The sequence below is a fragment of the Podarcis melisellensis genome, assembly GCF_964234715.1.
Source record: "Podarcis melisellensis genome assembly, chromosome: 6".
Taxonomy (NCBI): domain Eukaryota; kingdom Metazoa; phylum Chordata; class Lepidosauria; order Squamata; family Lacertidae; genus Podarcis; species Podarcis melisellensis.
In genome coordinates, this window is record NC_138538.1 from 38,194,926 (window position 1) to 38,214,315 (window position 19,390).

The window sequence follows — 19,390 nt, forward strand, 5'->3', positions numbered from 1 at the left end:
CAGGGACTGCCAGTCAGTACTTGTGCACAGTGCCTTGAGTTCCGTGATGGAAGAAATGTAGGATATAAATGTAACTGCAGTAAAAGTGATAAAATAGTTGCTCAGAGGAGTAGGAAATGTATGTGCATTGTTCAAGAAGGGATGTGGAAAGCTAGGTTCCACCTTTTGGTCTATTTTCCCCACTTGGATCTGTTGATTGTTTGTAAGATAGAAGGAACTTGGTGAGATGAGGAAGTACAATGTCACTTGCCTGTTCTGCTTTCTCCTTTCACCTGCTATAAAACCAGCTTTTCCCAAGCTGTGTTATGGAGGCATAATATATGGGAATTGCTGCTTTCTGCAGCCTCTGAAGAGATAAAACAGCTGAGCACCCATTTTATGCCTGGACTGGGAAGCAGTAGATTAGGGACAGCATGTTAATGAGTGAGTAGGATTTAATGGACTTAGTATTTCCTCATCTCATTCAATAAAGGGTTCATTTATACCTTTGGAACAGATAAAAAGGAAAACAGAATATGCTTAGTTAAACTTTACCACCTATTTCATATCTGTAGATGAGATTTCTTCTTCACAGCTTTTGGTTCTCCGATGTCTTTTTAAGTCTTGACTTGCGTAGAAGCTTTCTTGGAAACTAGTGCTGGGACGTAGCCAATGCTTTTTCCCTAGAAAAATAGGTGCCAGTACTCACCATGAAGTTGTTGCAGTAAGTGCCACACTTTTTAACAACAACAAAAAGAGGTGCCAGTACCTCATGCCCTTGAGTACCCCTTGGGGGCTCCACTTTTGTAACAAGAAGTAGAAGGGATACGTTCTTTTAATTTTCTGGCCATCCAGGACTCTGGAATGCTGAATGTCCCATTCAAACAGCTTAAGGTTTCAAGGGCATAGCTACCAGTAAGCCTTTACAACTCTGCTAGAGGGAATAGTTTTCCTGGTAATCAAAATTATTATTTTATAATGGTCTGTAGGTAGAATTTTTGTAGAATATTTTATTTCAGTGTGCTGTTCAAGTCTGGCTTCCAAGGCCAGACTTGGTCCAGCATAATAATCCATATAAATAAATGATTATATTTAGGCATTGCTCCTAATTCACTGATCTAATTACTCCATATAACCTGTAAACTAACACTGCTGAGAATCCAGCAGTATGCTGTTTACTCCAGCCTTTCCATACAAGGTCATAACATGGCCTGTTTCTTCCCACCCCCTTCTCTCTTTTTTATTGCACGGTTTGTAGGTGATGAACTTGGCATGTACTCATGATGTGCAGGGAGACTGATTAGATGAAGCAGTTTCTAATGAGATTCACTATAATTACAGCTTCCCTCTATTCTCCTGCCTCTGATCGGAGGAGTGGGGAGATTCACCATGACGACATGGTAATAGCGCAGAAAGCTAATTAACTGATCACAGGGAGCTTGCAGTAATTCTTTGCCAGCAGTGATGTGTCGCTTTGGATCTCACACAAGGGCTAAGCAGGCTTCTCTGAAGTCTGGTCTCTAGCATGCTAAAATGCCTGTACTCACATGAGGCCACTGGTGGCAGGGAATAGCTAGGACATGACAGAGAATAGCTAGGAATCATTCAGCTCTAAGCAGAGTTGACTTTTTCTGAAGCCCAAGATAAATAATTGTAGCTGTTTCTGTAACTCTACTTAGTCTTCCTTTTTTACTTTGCATCTTCCATTCCTTCTCTCTCTTTTGTTACCCTTTCTTCCTCCTTCCTCTTCTATTGTCTTCTCTCTCTCTCTCTCTCTCTCTCACACACACACACACACACACAGAGAGAGAGAGAGAGAGAGAGAGAGAGAGAGAGAGAGAGAGAGAGAGAGAGAATGTACTGACTTTTGCCAACACATCACCAGAGGCTCTTAACTGCACATTAGAGATCTTTACTCAATAGCAGTAGGATTCAATAATTCAGAAGCCAGGCTAGAAACTTAGAACTGAGCAGAAACAACAAAGATGTCCCAACAAGTCCTCACACCCCTCCTGTCAAGTTTTTATAGACGAGGTGTGGCAAGGTTACTCATAAGACTCTTTTGCCTTGCAAGAATGCATTCTGTCTGGGTGAGTGAATCTGTTCCCATCAGTTGAAGTAGTGCACAGTGCTTGGCAAGAGAAATGCACTCATTCTTCTGACTCCTATTCAGTCCCTGCCACCTCTGGCTCAACCATCCCTAATGGGTTGTTCCTCATGAGGCTCTACACTCAGCAGAAGAGGTGGAAATGGGAGAATCTGCATCCTCTATACCCGGTCCCCATAATTCCCCCAATTCTGTCGCTTCCTCCTCAGTCTGAGACTGCCAAGCCATGGCCTGTCGCAACAGGGATGTGGGGCTTATGATACACACATACAAATTTGAGTTGTATGATCTTTAAAACAGAATGCTTACTGGCTGTTGGAAGAGGAGGCATGAGAAAACTTTGGACATTTTTGCATTGGGAGGGGAGAGTTTGGCTTACTTAACTTAAAAATGAGGTGGTGATATTTCTTCCTCTTGCTTTTTTTAAGTCTGAAAAGTCTTATGTAGCTGCTCCTGTCTCATTTCCTGGCTTGAGGCTGACCAGAATGCCCCATGGTAGGATAAGGAAGTCCTGTCACATCACACACTTGCTGCTGTCACCACCTCACTTTTAAGTAAAGTAAGCCAAGCTCCGCCTCATGAGATTTCTCCTATCCATCCCAGTTTTTGAGGGCAGGTTCTTTTCAACCTCCCTCTTTCCAAATCCCCCCCCCCCCAAGTTGGGCTGAAACTATTGATCCAGCTCCAACATGACCTATGTTTTTATCACTGCAGTCTAACTTGAATCTCATACCTTGTACTGAATCTTCCTGCTGTTTTTGTGTGCCAACATCACACTTGACCCAAGCAGTATTACTATTAATATATTATGGTTAATCATGTCTATTACAGCTTTTCTTAAGAAGGCCAAGAACCTTCAGAATTCTAATTGTATGATTGCACATTTACATGTCAGCATTGTATTTCTGGGGCAAATACTCACTGTGGCATGCAATTCTTCTGATTTAACTATCTCTTTTCCTGACATTTGCTAGCTCAGAATCACTCCTCTCTCCTAGCTGCTTTCCCATCCTTAGGGGAAATGTATAGGTTCTCTATATCTTTTGCTGGGGCTGAATTTGAGCAGACTAAGAGCAGAAAGTGGTCACTTCTAGACAACCTGTTTAATGAGTTTTTCGCCTGATTTGTTCATGGAAAGATTAGGCAACATAGGCTATTTAATTCATCTTGATTTGTTTGCAGGCAGATTAGATGATGTGGCATCAAGCAAGTGCTATCCCACACTTGCCTGTTCATTGTCCCATCACTTTCCTTATCATTAAAAGTTCAATCTTTTTGAGGAAGCAGGTTTGTTTTGCAACAGCTCGAAATCAGCTTTAATTGCGCAGCCTGGAATTTGTCAGGATGTGATTGACTCCCACCTAAATATAGTGACAATCTGGAAGCGTCCTTAATTAACCCTTCCCTGCCCATTTCTTTTCTCAAACCTACACCCATCGAAGGCTGTTTCCGTTGAGAAACAAACTGTCAGGAGTACAGAGGCATGCAAACCTTCCATCCCCAGCTTCTTTCACACACATAAACATTAGTCAGCCTTTTGCCTGACCTCCATGAAAAAAGGTTTTCACACAAACGTGTTTTTAATCCAGCAAGGACCCACATGCTACCTGATGCTGAATAGATAGGACTCTACCACATGCTTGGAACACTTGAAACACCACAGCAAATTTAAAACTCTGAGCAAGTTCCAGTCTTAATATTACAACGAGTTGTGTCAGTTGAATGCAAAAAGTTGTAATGCCTTCAGTTGGATAGGCCTTGTACTGTGGCATTATTTGTCTTGTGCCTTTGGGTAGCTACCATATCTGTTAGGTAGGCACTACATCTCTCTACAAAGGTTGTCACCCATTTGTTTTTGGTAGAGTGAGCCCAATGAATTCATTTTATCTGTGGGTTATCCTGAGTGCTTGTTGTTAGCTGCTCCTTGATTGCCTTCCTATTTGTTAAAGGTTCCACTTCTCTCTTCTCTTTTACAGGAGGTCCATAAACGAAATTGTGTGTGTGTCGGCACCTTCCACTCATGGTCTTGGCTCTGTCCATGTCTCAGTCAGTGTGGACCGGGCCCAGTTAGAGAGCATGTTGCAGTTTGAGTACATTGATGACCCCAGAGTTCAACGTATTGATCCAGAGTGGAGCATTGCCAGGTAACTGGAGTCTTTTAACAGCAGGAGCACCAGGAGAGCAAATGGTTAGAATTAGGACATGGCTAATCCCCCAGCTTCCCAACAGTGGTGAAAGTTATCAAAGCTGGTTGTAGTTTTGGAAGGATTGCTTCAAAGCAGAGCCGTCTTTCCTATTGGGCTTACTGGCGCATTGCGCCAGGGCGCTGGCCTCTCAGGGGTGCCCCAGTGAGTGGGGGAGCTGTGCAGCTTTGCTGGCAGCCTCCCCCTTTCCCTGCACACCCGGCAGCTGTGCCCCATGAACCATATGGCTGGTGGGCGTGCAGCTTCCTTCCCAAGCCACCGCGGGAGGAGAGCAATCCCTGCAGAGGCTTGGGAAAAGTTCGACAACTCTGGGAAATGGAGGGGGGAGGGCACCGGAGGGATCTTTGCACCACGGTGCCGGATATGCTTAAGATGGCCCTGGTCCAAAGCCACAGTTTTTGCAAGGACTGCAATGTTTTGGGATTCAGTGGGGCTTCAAGTGAGTGAAAATGTATTGAAATGTCTCCTTTTGGATCATGCTTCAGTTCTATGAGAATTCAACCATTCTGTGCGGAAGGTGCTCAGTTGTCCAACCTCATGTAGCAGTTAAAAAACAGAGATGATTGTGCGGTAAAATGAATCAGATTATGTTTCATGTGACAATACCATTTTGATACTTTGCTTTAGGTGTGTAATTGGGACGTGAAATAGGTTGAAATTGCAGATTCACTCTGGTATCCTGGGGTATCATAGTTCAAAGTAGCATACTTGGCTACACAGCTGATAACAGGCATAGTATGGGTGATGAGCAGTGATCTTCTCAGTCTTGGTGCTGGCGTTTTCATCAGATTGTGCCTCTGGCTAGGCTATTGCCTGTTCCAAGCCCAAAAAGAACAAATAAAACAAATATTAGGTGTGGAGGAGTGGGAAAGAATTGCCATTATATTGGCTTCTTCTCTAGAGCAGATATAAAAGGCACACATAATACTTGTCTCCACAAATGTCTTTAATAAAAGGGATAGATATTAGTAATCTTAAAATAATTTTTTTGCAAAACCCATTAAGCATCTTTAGTATCTGCTGAAAGTGTTTCATCGTTTGAAAACAATTGAAACAGTTGCTCATAATTGCTATACTGAAATAATAATGGGGGGGATGGTTGTTTTGTTTTTAATTCATTCCAAGTTCCTCTCTAAATGCCTCTTTCTATAAACTAAGAAGGGGAAAATCTGATTGAATTAGTTTCTTGTTGAAGATACCTCTTTGCAGATGCAAATTCTATAAATATATTTTATAGACATGACAGTGCAAGAGTCCATTCAACTTGTATTGTGTTTTTTTTAAGTACAGCAAAAGTTTTAAGGAATTATGAAAGCCTGAACTGTGTGTCACTTTCTGCAGATTCTCCCGCTTCCTATCCCTCTCAGCCCTTGGAAACTTATTAGTAATGACTCTAGAATCAACACTAACTTTAAAAACACTAATTTAAAAACACACAGAGCAAAGAAAACATGGTCTATGACTCAGTTCAGCAAAGCCAAATCCCTTATGTGAAGAAAAAGGACTATTATCTATAATTCCCTTCCATTGCTTTGCTCGCTATTGTCAACACCCAGCTTCTCAGGCTCCTTGGGGATTTATTCCACCTGTGTAAATACTGCAGATTTATGGATGAGGTCTGATCTTCCAAGAAGCTTGGGACATCCATTCTTGTGGATTTTCTGGACTCAAATGACCTGGCCATATTGATGAATTAGGCCCCTCAGAGCAGTGCACTATGATTGCTGGGCCTCTGAACAGTAGTTCTGTATAAATTAGCTTCCTATGTTCCTACGTAGTTGCAGAAGCTCAGAAGTCTCTCTGGTGGTGGGGGGTGGGGGATCCCACTTCATTCCTGTTCAACATAATGCAAAAGTACAAACTATCTGGAATAGTATGTTTCCCATCCACAGACCTGCATTCATCATTGCTAGGCAGTTAGAACATCCCTGTTCCCTGAGTTGGAAAATAAGAGTTATTAACTCAATTGTAATTACTGAGGCAATTACAACCATGGCAATCTGTGACGAGATTCTGGGAGAGCAAATGGAGCCCCGTGATTGCTCCCATCTGCTGGAGGAAGTGCACAATTACTCATTAAGGCCTCCTTCTTAAGAGCACCAGAGAGTCAGGATTTTTTTTAAAAAGCTGATCAAAACATACCAGTTGCCTAAAGATTCACAGCTACACATTCCAGGAGCACTCTAAAGTGCAGGATCTGATAGACCACTGTCTAAAATGCTGGGTCAGTTTCTTCACTGCTGTAACTTTTTTTAGCTTTTGTAGAGTTGCACGCAAAGGATGAAATGTTTATACACTAGTTTCACACTGAAAACAAAACTGGACATCTGGGGAGATGGAAATGTTCCCTACATAAATGAGCAGAAGTGAAATCTTAAGAGGAGATTCTGCCTTGACTCCAGACATCACTGGGGGGGGGGATCAGTATGAAAACTTTTTAAAACTTCTAGCACCTTAGGGAAACTAGTTCTGTGCACTCAGTGGCACAGGGACTGTGCTTGAAGATATGTGGTCTTACTTACACATATACACAGCCTGAGCATTGGATGGAGGGGCTTAGAGCATTTCACCCCATAATATATTGCTTCTCTATTAGTCACAGCTTTCAATCCAGCACAGAGCAAGACATGTCTCTATCATCAGCTCTTGTGACATCTCCCCTCCAGCTTCCAACTCACTCAACACAGCAACTTTCCAGCCCAGCCCCATTTTTTTGCCCTTTTGGTTGTTTCTCCCCTAGATGCAGCTGTTGCAACCCAGCTCATTGCTTTGAAAAGCTCATCAGGGCAGGGTACTAAAGTGGCCAACTGGTCTTCATCTTCAAAGAAACTTGCCTGACCAGTTCCCCAACCTCCTCTAACCTCATAAGAATACTTTAATGAACCTCCCTAGATCATGTCAAACTTTGGCTTTTTGCATGTAGGGAAGACAAAATAAAGACTTGGCTAGTAGTGGCCAACCTTCTCATCAGCCTAAGGCCAGAAATAGAGTGAAGGGAGGGAGAAGAATTTGAGTGACTGGCGCTGAGCAGATCTCTGGTACACTATAAATTCATTGCAGGAGAAACTGAAGATAACATTTATTGCACAGAAGTGATTCAGTAGACTGCCAAGTCATAGACTCAGACTGGGCTAAGTGTGATTGTGAAGGCACTCATAAGTTGCGTAGGAATTTTGAGGGGCTGGTTTTCTCAAATACAGCAGGGCTGTTGTCAAAGAAGCTCTGCATAAGGTCAGTGTTTATAGCAGGCTGGATTGGCTGTGGGTCTTTTTTTAACTTCTAATGTGGAACAACCATAATTCCCCACTCCTCCCTGACATCTCTGCTACGGCGGAGGTTAAAAAGAAATTTACTGGTTGATTTTCAAATGATCTGAGCTGTGCTAAGCTGTGCTGAGTGTTTCAGCTGAGGAAATGGTCTCAAGTTCCTTGATGAGCAGCTTTGCTGTCACTTGCTTTGGCCATCATAGTCCTCTTTTCACTTATTTGACAACCGTTTCTTCCATGTAAATTCTTGCCCTGTGTGTAATAATTTTGCTGGGAATTACAGAGGAAGGAAGGCTAGCAAAACAGCAACTTGTTCACTGCAAGAGCTATATAACATGACACTTCTCTTTCTTCGGAGCATGCATCACTGTATAAAGCATTAAGCACTCTAACAAATTCATTGTTGTTATTTATTTAGTCCTGGATCTTTATATTTTTCCTCCTGCCAACCCTAAGAAATGTTACGGGGAGAGGTGACTGCCCACTAGGGGGACAGATGATACTAGAAAATCCAATTAACTTGTAAGACAGCTCTAGCCAGAGTCAGGGTGATGGTATATTAATCCGGTTTGTCACCTAGTTCCTATACAGCCTGGAGAAAACATATTGCTGAGTTCAACAAGCATTTGTATTTGCCAGAAACATGGCCAATGGGCTCTGCCCCAGTCCCCCTTGCCAAACCTTATTAACCCAATGTCATCTGCTTCCCCACAGCGGCCACACACCTCTGACTGTCACAGGGTCCAACCTGGATGTCATACAAGAGCCCAGGATCCGAGTGAAGTACAATGGCAAAGAGTCTGTCAATGTAAGTAGTTGCTCTTGCCAATGGTTTCATCTTGCCTTAATCCACTCATTGCATGGTTCTTTGTGGACATGGCCATGTCATCATAAATTGTATTTCTACAGAGGTTTTTTTTTACTAGCTTGCTTGCAAAAAGTTTCAAATTTACACTTACAGTCCAAGACATAGAGACATGAATCACAAGCGGTCATGTGCATAGAAGTCCTTTGAACAGGAAAACTAACAACCTGATCCTGTAGAGTTCAGTGGCAGTTATTCTCAAGCAACTTGCGCAGGATTTCAGCCTCAGTTGTCTACATCCAGTGGGAGAATTTCAAGTATATTTCACTCATATGAACATCACTTCTCTACATGAGAAGAAAAGTATTGTGAAGTGAAATAAAGATGATGCACCATCTTAAACTCCCTTTGGGACATACCTTATCTTAATGTAAGTCATTTGACTATAAGGTAAAATGTAACATAAATACTTAGTCATAATCAGGGAAGCCATTACTAACTTGTCCGTTGATTTCAGCAGATCTGATCTGAACATGACTTGATTGGATACAGCCCATAGCTTCTGCAGATCTTTTTCCAAACATACATAAGCAAATCTTTTTCAAACATACAATCAACAAAACAATTATTTCCCATGAGCGCCAAAAGTACAAGGGAAACCTTCCAATTACTGTCTCATTTTACATTTACCCTGAAACTAACACCACTTTAAATCTTTAAAGCCATTTAAATAAAAGCATCTCTGTATCAAAAGGTTTCAACTGCCGTTGTTTATCATTCAGATGATTTATTTGTTAAAACTGGATTTTAAAAATAACACTTCAACACTCAGGTGTAAGTAACATTTCTCAGGTGTAAGTAACAAGATTCCAAAGAGTCCAGACAGTTGATGCATTCACACAGCTTTCTGTTTTAATAAAAGGAATCAATAGGATAGGCTATTAACTGTGATAACCTTTGACATTTTATTAGGAGATGGATAATCAAATGAAGTCTATTTCATTTGGTGGGTTTTTTTACCCATTAGCAACTAGTACTGACTTAACTTGTCCATTGGCCTTGCAGATTCATGCATCTAAACCCTACAAATTTACAAATTCCATTTGTGAACATTAATGGTTCAGTCTCACAGCAGTCTGTCATAGTGGCTATAATATTTGATTTCACTACGAGAGAGGGAAATTCAGATTGATACTCAGTAATAATAATAATAATTTATTATTTGTACCCCGCCCATCTGGTTGGGTTTCCCCAGCCACTCTGGGCGGCTTCCAACAAAGATAAAAGATACACTGAAATGTCACATATTAAAAACTTCCCTGAACAGGGCTGCCTTCAGATGTCTTCTGTTTTTTTTTTTTTAAATAATATTTTTATTGGCATTTTTAAAATACAATACACAAAAATAAACAATATCACATATGTTTTAGCATAGTTTCATAGCTTCTTTGGACTCCCTCACGTCTCCCGCTCCCACTTTCATCCCAATAATATTTCCCAGCAATTTATTGCCTTATTTCCAATCTTCATATCTAACTTTCTCTTATTACTTCTCTATTTTCAAATGCCCTATTTTCAAATCCCTAAAGTTTTAAATATAGTCCAATAATTATCCAAGGCAGTATTGGACTATATTGCCTTCAGATGTCTTCTGAATGTCAGGTAGATGTTTATCGCTTTGACATCTGATGGGAGGGCGTTCAGCAGGGCGGGCGCCACTACCGAGAAGGCCCTCTGCCTGGTTCCCTGTAACCTGGCCTCTCGCAGTGAGGGAACCACCAGAAGGCCCTCAGCTGTTAAATTCCCTGATTAGATTTGAGCAAGTCACAATTGCTCAGCTTTCCCTACCTCACAGGGTAGTTGGGAGGTAACTTAAGAGCTCAGTGGGATAGAAATGGGGAAAAAACAACTTTGTACCATGGAAGGAAATACTATAATTCACTATCATGAGATTCATATTTGTATGTGGCTACTTTTTCACTGGTTTCACAGAGGCACTAGAGGTTTTGTATAGACAACTACCTGGAAGGCACATGCCTGTTCATAATGACTTTTTCCAGGATAAGATCCACTCACTTGGCCATGCAGTGCCTAAGCTAAATGCTGGATTCTCCTTCATCTGGAATTGTGAGGTCTGTGTGGGCAGTGCAGTGCATCCAGAAAAGAATTGTGTTTGTGCAGAATAGCTCACTCTACATAGTACCTTTTTATAATATCTGAAGAGTATACCCTACATCACCATTGTGGAGTTAAACTGCATGAGTGACCCCCTTGTGCAGTCACATCTTAGGGGACATCAGGTGAACATCTTAAGGCAGCCCTGTTCAGGGAAGTTTTTAATCTGTGATATTTTAGTGTATTTCTGGTTTTTGTGGAAGCCGCCCAGAGTGGCTGGGGAAACCCAGCCAGATGGGCGGGGTACAAATAATAAATTATTATTATTATTATTATAACCTACTTTTTTAGGGCAGGGAGTCATTATCACAGAGGGCTCATTCCTACTTTGCTCCACAAAGCCCTGTCATTTGGAAAAACTGCATTAAGCAGAGGACAATGGAGACATATGGGCTGGTGTCATTAGTGAGGCCCCACTATATATCATCCAACACACACACAGAACCCTCAGCAGAAGGGAGAGGTGCGCTAAGTAAACATGCAGAGAGGGTTTGAAAGAGACACAATGGAAGTGGTGTTTCCGCTGAATCCACCCCTCCTGAGCACCTGCTTTATGAAAAGAGGCTACCCTGGGGGCCATTGTGAAACTATCAGAGCCTCATAAAAACAAGAGATGAAGAGCCTTTTTAAGCACACACATTTGCCCTGCCCCAGGTCAGTGTGAAAGATAGCCCATGGGCCTTGCAAATGTAGTTCATGTTTGCATTTCCCCATTTTTTTCTTGCTCTTAGGATGCCCTCTGTGAGTTCAGTAACTAAGGGTCCACACCTAGAGGTCCGCTTTCAGTCACACCTCTAAAATGATAACAATTGTACCACTGCAAGTTCTTGTGAGTTCCTTCCCTTTCATAGCATCCAAAGAAGTTGCCGCCCTAGCTCAGTTCCACCCCCCCTAACAAGGTACTCTTGAGGTGCTTTTGTTCAAAGCAGGTTTAATTTTTAAACATGGTTTGTGTTGCTGTTCCATTGCCAAAAAATGTGCACCTATGAGCCAAGACAAAATGCAGTAAATGTTTCTGCAGCTGCTGGTCCAGATGTTTCTCTGCATCTTATGAGAAAATTAAGAAATTACATATGCAGCTGTGCATGGTACTTACACAACACAATTGAAGGAAGAAGACCCACAGAGAAGGAAGGAGTGCAAGAAATTGGTTTATGCACAATGCTGTTGTGAGTACAGCATTCCAACCCAAATGGCCTTCATGCTTCCCAGATGGTACTCTTGGTTAGTCTTCGTTGCCACATTGAGATTCTGTGCTTGTGCAGAATACCCGGATATACATGTTTGTAGTGGAGGAGAGGAGCAATTTGCCTCCTGTACCTTACTGACTATGGAACTTTAGGAACTTGAAACCTTAAGTAAATATTACAGATAGGTAGCCGTGTTGGTCTGCCATAGTCAAAACAAAAAAAAATCCTTCCAGTAGCACCTTAAAGACCAACTAAGTTAGTTCTTGGTATGAGCTTTCGTGTGCATGCACACTTCTTCAGATAAGGTATCTGAAGAAGTGTGCATGCACACGAAAGCTCATACCAAGAACTAACTTGGTTGGTCTTTAAGGTGCTACTGGAAGGAATTTTTTTTGTTTTGACTTAAGTAAATATGACATTCTTTCCTTTCCTTTCCTTTCCTTTCCTTTCCTTTCCTTTCCTTTCCTTTCCTTTCCTTTCCTTCTCTCTCTTTTTATTAGCTCTATATGGCCTTTCAAACCATTTGTCCCTCACTTTATAAACCACCATGAATAGTTAAAGCCAATAAATAGGGTTGTAATCCATTTTATCTTTGGGTATAGAATGTAAATTGTGATCTCCCTTGACTCTGTAATTCAGATATTGCAACAGCTGCCAGGGTAATCAGAATTCACAGAAGAAAGGGGCAGAGCTCACTCAGTAGCAGACATGCTTGGCATACACGCAGCTCCGTTTCAATCCCTGACATCTCCAGGAGGGGCTGGGAAAAACTCAAGCCAGAAGAGCCAATAACAGTGTGAATTTACGGTAGCCAACATGGTGCCCTTTGGATGTTGGATTACAGTGCCCATCAGCCCTGACTGTTGGCCGTTCTGGCTGGGGCTGATGGGAGTTGGAGTCCCAACAACATCTGAAGAGCCACAGGCTACCCCCTGCTTCCCCCTGCCTTGGCATAGACAATTCTGAAGCAGATTGATCAATGGCCGGAGTTAATATAAGGAACGTTCCTGTGTATTTATGGTCAGGTGACATGTTTCCATATCAGGGAACTTTTAAATATATATTCTTCCTTTTCTTCAGTTGATAATGAACTTTTCCCTGCCCTGCTTCTGTTCTGTGCCAGTGTCTATAGGCCATGTCACTAATGCATTTTTACCATATTTATTTATTTATAAAATTTGTATACCCCCCTTCATCCGAAGATCACAACATAAAAATACAAAATGACAACAAAAGATCACAAGAGATGTGGGTCATTATGTTTTCATCTAGATTCACCTTTCTCTTAGACTTACTCTAGTACTCAGAGAGAGAAAAAAGCACTATCAGTGTTGCCTTGAGTACTGATAAACCTAAACCATTGTTCCCAGCAACCCTACCTGGACTGCAATAGTCTGGCCTCAGTCTGGCCTCAACCATGTTAATTGTTTTTAATCTGGCTTTAAGATTTTGTTCCCTTTCAATCCTTGTGATTTATGACTGTTTGGATTTTTTTATTGAAGACTGGTACAAGTTGGTGTGAAACTTGGAACAGTGAACACACTTGGGTTTAGATGCACAGCCATTCAATTTTCACAATTAAATACTTGTTTGGGTCCCTCAGATGTTCCCCTCTCAAGACTAATATTTGATTCCAGTTGTAGAGTTGCAAAGACTGTGTACAACTGTTCCAGCATTGGCCAGCACCAGAAATTCATTAATGATATGTCAAATGCACACACCTTATACCTCAATGAATTGTGGTGCTGCGGGATGTTTTATGTTTTTGAATATTGTTGTTTTGCAAGGAGCTTAGAACACCATAAAGAAAGCAAATTTACTGATGCCTTTAAGTGACTTTCAGGAGCTGTTCTTCAATAAAACAGCTGAATTTTACTACACGGCAACATGACTTTGTCTGTGTGCATGTTACCGGCAGTACTCAGAGTTCACAGCCGATAAAAAGATCCTCATACAGGATTGGATATTGACTATGGAGGTCATGAGGAAGTCTAAGCAAGATGTCACATTGATGAAGGGCATGTAGATACGTATTGGTGGGATACTGTGCTGATGAGCTGTGTGCTTTTATGATGCCTGCCATTTTTCAGGAAGGAAAACCACATAAATCTGTGAAAATGTAGCTTTTGATTACTTACGTTTTAAAACGCACTGCTGAGGCAGTTCCCCACAAATGTCAAGACTTGAAATGGTAAAACTGATGACTGCAGTTGTGCTTACAGTTATTTGCTCTCAAATCCATTAATATAAATGAAATTTAAGTGCACTTAAGTGAGCGCAGTGTTGCTGCTGAGATTCGTACGATTCTAAATGGTAGCTATAGAGCAATACTCTGAAATGGTCTGATGTTTGCTGGCAGAGCTTTCTTCTTCCTTCTCATTTGTTCTCATTAGGGATGTTTTCAAGGGTCAGAAAAAGTGCTCAATAGGGATACTTCTGAAGCTGAACAGGAAAGTGGAATGGGCATGTTCCTTGGTCGAACTACCTTTCCTTCTCCCCCTGCCTTTCCCCATTGTTGTATAATTTCAGCAAAATGATATACAAATATTTATTTAATTGATTGTTATATATATATATCAGATGGCCTAAACTTCCAGACACTTACCTAGGGTTCAGTTTCTGTGGAATGAAGAACATTAGAGACTGTGGTGTCTTTATGATATATGGTTTGTTTACACACATATACAACCCAAGCCTATGATGGAGGGGCTTAAAGCACTGACACCCCAAGGGGTTTTTGTTTCTCCTATGGCCATAGCCTTGGATTCCAGTAGAAATCAGACATGGTTCTGTCTCCAAGCTGCCTAATCTGCAACCTTGCTTGTAGCTTCTACCTTACACACACACACACACACACACACACACACACACACACACACACTCAACTCTGGCCTTTGTCTTTCTAACTACCAGTGAGTTGAGGGAGGCCCATCCATTTGGTATCTGACACAGAGCTACTTCCTTTGTTACCTTAATGACCCATACTTAGAGGGCCATTACCTCACCAGGAAGCTAGCCTGGCTATTCAAGGAATTGAATCTGTTCTGGATTCAGGAATTGGAAGGGGGCTCAGGTATACAACCTACCCCTGCCCTGCAACTCATAACACTAGGTGCTAAGGAGTGACTTGGAATACTCTTGTCTTTTCAGCATTCCAGCTGCATACAATACATGCAGGTGGGTTCCAAGTATTACTGCCACACACTTTCTCACTGCTCTGGAGCTCTTCAGGCAGATTGACATAACGGCTTCAGTGGAAGCCAGCACTGAAAAAGTTTGCATCCCAGACAAAGATGTGGCTGTTATGGATTGCTTATGGCAAAGCTCTCATTTGTAGACCTGGCTCTGCCATTACTGTTGGATTCTCACTCGCTGGATCATCACCTTGTCGTGGTGAGTGGGTTTGCACATTCCTATGACCCTTAAGAGTGAAGCCGTCGGAAATCTCGTACTCCCAGCAGGGTCACCCAAGGTGGTAAGGTCAAAGGGAAGGAGCTAGACAAAGAATGACCCAAGAAGTCCTCAATGGCAGAACAGGCGGATGATAACAAACGGTATGTTACAATGGCTGTGAAGGTGGATGAAGGCTGCAACAGATAGGAATCTACTGGTTCGTCGTGACTACTCATGCTATCAGAACAGTGCCCTACTGCGAAGACTGTGCATTGGTCAGCGTTCTACACACATAAAGCAAAGTCACACACAGGTGTCTTCCAAAAAGCCATCCCAAACCCAAACCCCCAAAGTCCCGTGGCGATCGGCAAATGGTAACAGGGGCAGGATCGTCAAATTTCGAAGCCCCTAGTCAAGAACTGGCACATGGGTGGTGGATAGATTCAGTCGTTCTGACTCAAGGAATGAGGCAGTTGAGCAGCTCGGCAGCTGTATCCATGACTGAGCAGCCCTTTTTAGGATCCACTCTGCTCACCCTGAAAAGGAGGATGGAGGGGCTAGAAAAGGTGCCCTAAACATAGTCTGCCTCCCTTTTCCCCTGTCTGGATTAAAACCATGTTTATGTAAGACAATCTTACTCGGCTACGAGTGATCAAGAAAGAAAGAAAGAAAGAAAGAAAGAAAGAAAGAAAGAAGGAAGGAAGACTATTGGATTAGATGAGTCTACAGGTCTGAGGCACGTGTGCTTTAAAGCACCATTAGTTAAAAAAAAACAAAGATGTAAGCCTACCTTGAATCATGCTTAGAAGGGTATAAGCACCTTTCAGTTGCTTATAGACTCCAGGAGTAGTAGCCATGCTCTGCTTCCTAATGAACTCTTCTCCCAGGGGAAGAAGGGAACTTTTTACCAGTGGGACATAACCTTCATTTTACCTCAAATCCCTTGTGACCCACTGATTGTTCTATACAGCTGGCCTGGGGAAATTGCTTAGATTTGTCACCAGAACCAGACATTAATTACAAGTTTAGCTGAAAGGCATATGTGGCAGACAATAGCACAGCATGGAAGTAGTGTGTGTATATGGAGCAGGGGGTAGAGGTCTGGTTCAGAACTTACGTTCTGCTACTGTTTTCAGTTTCAAGTGCTGTCTGCTGGCCTAGTGATTGGCTGAGGACAAAGGGAGAGTACAACATGCAGATCTGAGCTCATGATACATTTGCTACATTCCATGTTAGAGAACCTAAGGAGAAATACCGGTACCATTTGCCTTACATCCACCAGTAACAGGTCTTTCGGTGTTGTGGCCCCTTTAATGTGCAATTCATTACTATTGTGATAAGGCTGCTCCAACAATTGAGGGTACAACCCAAACCTCCTTTTCACCAGGTTAGAAGGGGGTATTGGGCAAATGTGCCCATCAGTCCACCTCTGGTGGCCTCCACCCACACTCCGTTGACACAAACGTGGTTCAGCTACCAAGATTAGTGAAAAGACCTGAAATGAGGCAGTCAGAGGCTGGGCTGACTTGCCCCAGGGTCCACTGGATCTCAAGCTGGCCCAATGACAGTGGGCCTGATAAGGGCTGGACTGCTGCACCAGCTTCAGGCTGCCTAGCTTCCTTCTGCCCAGTTGGTATATGTGGCAGGACTCCTGCTTTAAGAATGCCTGGCAACAGCCAGGTTTTGGCTTCCACCTTTCCTCTTTTTGATTCTACTCTTTTCTTTTACATGCATACTCAGTACTTTTTTATTTACCCAAGACTATACTGAATGAAATTCTTAATGATTTTCCACTGCTCATCTTCTAGTGTTATTTGTTATTTTAACTCTATTACTTTTGCTGCAAGTTTTATACTTATCTTTAGTTTTCTGTACACCGCTATGATATTATAATGTGAGCAGGTGATGAATAAATAATATTCCAAACAGGTTTGATTCAACGACTCAAGAGTTCTTCACATTTCTTTCTGGTATTCTTCTGTAACCATCTGTTAAAATGAAGCTGAACCTGAATAGATGCCCAGTTTTTGATTAACAAATTGTTAGGGAGGGGGACAATGAGTTTTAGAATCTGGAGTTTTCCCATAAATACCAATAATTTAAAGAATTTTGGTTTATTTTTGTTTTCCTTTTGTTTGTTTCTCTTTCTTGAGAATTAATCAGCATGTGAAATAGAAAAGAGTCCCACACTTTTACAAACCTTCACTGCAATCAGTTGACTTTATTACACAAATTTTAATTTTGAAACTGTTGGGACAGGGGATTATAACTTTGTGCAATGAGAACTAAATTGATATAGTGCTATATCGTTAAATCTTTCTGCATAGTAAAATAGGGAAGAGAGAGATGTGAACCAGATATGTGTTGTGGAAACCACTTTTCTACTCAATGCCTGTGGTTACACATGCTTGTAAAAGTGAAATCTGTAGTCAGATTAGTGTGATGTTAAAACATGGAAGAGAGCTTGTGAGCTGTTTCTTGTAGTCTGCAAATACAACAAGAAAACATCTTCATGAGTCCCTGTATTTATTTTAGTACTTAGGTAGCATATCCCATTATTTCCAGCACACTACAGCTATGCCAAATCTCCCAGTGTCATATATCTCTATTAGTTATCTGTGACTTGCAAGGACATTTTTTAAAATCTCCTGGTGAACAAATGCAGAAGAGAAAATGCTCCTCTTTCATGTACAGAGTCAGACACACACCAAATTGAGTCTTGTCTGTAGACTCAAGTTGCACAAGTTGGTGCAAGTAGCACATGGATTGGAACAAGTTCTGATGTTTTGTTTGTGTCCAACTCCAGTTTGTGTCCAACTCCAGTGACATCAATAGAGATACATGAAATATTTGGGCACTTCCCAAAGACAAAAAGATTTTATTCAAAGCATAAAATCCTTGGTTATCTGCTTCCAGGTATGCAAAGTTGTGAATTCAACCACCCTAACTTGCCTGGCTCCCTCCCTCACTCTGGAGTACCGACCCGGTTTGGATGCTGTTGAGCGACCTGATGAGTTTGGATTCATCTTCAACAATGTTCAGTCCTTGCTGATTTACAATGACACCAAGTTTATCTACTACCCAAACCCTACCTTTGAACTTCTGAGTGCCACTGGGGTGCTGGATCAGAAGCCAGGCTCACCCATAATCTTGAAGGTAAGATGATGAACATATCCCTGATAAGAGCACAAACCCAAACTCATTGGAACACCACATTTCAAATCTTGCCCTCATTTGACAAATCTCCCTATGTATTTATTGCATTAGGACCACTTAACACTTTACATTTTTAGGTGCACACATTGGATTTGTTAATTGTGCATCTAAAATTGTAATGTCCAACAGAGGTCTCCACTAACGGAAGAGGAAAGCAGACAGCATTTGATGATTCCCCCTGCACCACCCAACAACACTTTGATGTTGGCCTCCACTAGATCAAAGACTTCGGCAAGCAGAAGAACTATTTAGTTTGCACAAGAATGCTGTTGGATGCCACCCTGAATTTTGGGAGGTGGAGGAAGGTTCAAGCTTAAATGCAGCAGACACACACTTTCATCATGTACCTTTCCATGCTAGGAGTTAGCTCTCATTAAACTGTGCAGTTGATTATCAAAACATATACCATTATCACTAATAGCTATTGGAAAATAATTATACACGGAATTTGTTACAGCATATCCTTAAAAGTACACAGCACACAATATGTCATAATTGTTGATTTTGTGCTGAAAAGCTGATCAAGAAGAAGCCAGGCATTTACTAGGATCTTCATAGAACCCTCTCTCACTTATTTCCCACAGGGTAAAAATCTGTGTCCCCCTGCCACTGGTGGAGCAAAGCTGAATTACACTGTTCTGATTGGAGAGACTCCTTGTGCTGTCACCGTCTCTGAGACCCAGCTGCTGTGTGAACCGCCAAATCTCACAGGGCAACACAAAGTTATGGTGAGGTCCAAGAAGAATACTTTTGTCTACCCATCTTCTGATTTTGATTTCCCCCTCTTAGTGATGATTTGGAAGTAGTATCCCTTTCTGCTTCATCTACTGTTCTGGCTTTTGACATGGAGCTGAGATAGGGCGCAATCCTTTGATGTGAATGTCCCAGATTTTTCAGAGATACAGGAAATCCATGTCTTTGAATACTCCTATGAATTTTATTGAAGGATGACATGGATATTTTTCTAAATAAATGAATGAATTTGATAACACACGGCAATAAAACATTTTAACTTTTACATGTAAATATATAACACCTTGTAGAAGTTATTACTG

General features: G+C 41.7%; 1 protein-coding gene across 2 annotated transcripts in view; it reads left to right on the forward strand.

Annotated features, from left to right (window-relative positions):
- Positions 1-19,390, forward strand: part of PLXNA2 (plexin A2) — a 392,250-nt gene that overhangs the window by 308,437 nt on the left and 64,423 nt on the right. For both annotated transcript variants that reach the window (XM_081916268.1, XM_081916269.1), the window contains exons 16-19: positions 4,063-4,230; positions 8,271-8,364; positions 18,036-18,275; positions 18,920-19,063. In XM_081916268.1, the coding sequence (XP_081772394.1) occupies positions 4,063-4,230; positions 8,271-8,364; positions 18,036-18,275; positions 18,920-19,063 (646 nt within the window). The remainder of the gene's footprint in view (positions 1-4,062; positions 4,231-8,270; positions 8,365-18,035; positions 18,276-18,919; positions 19,064-19,390) is intronic.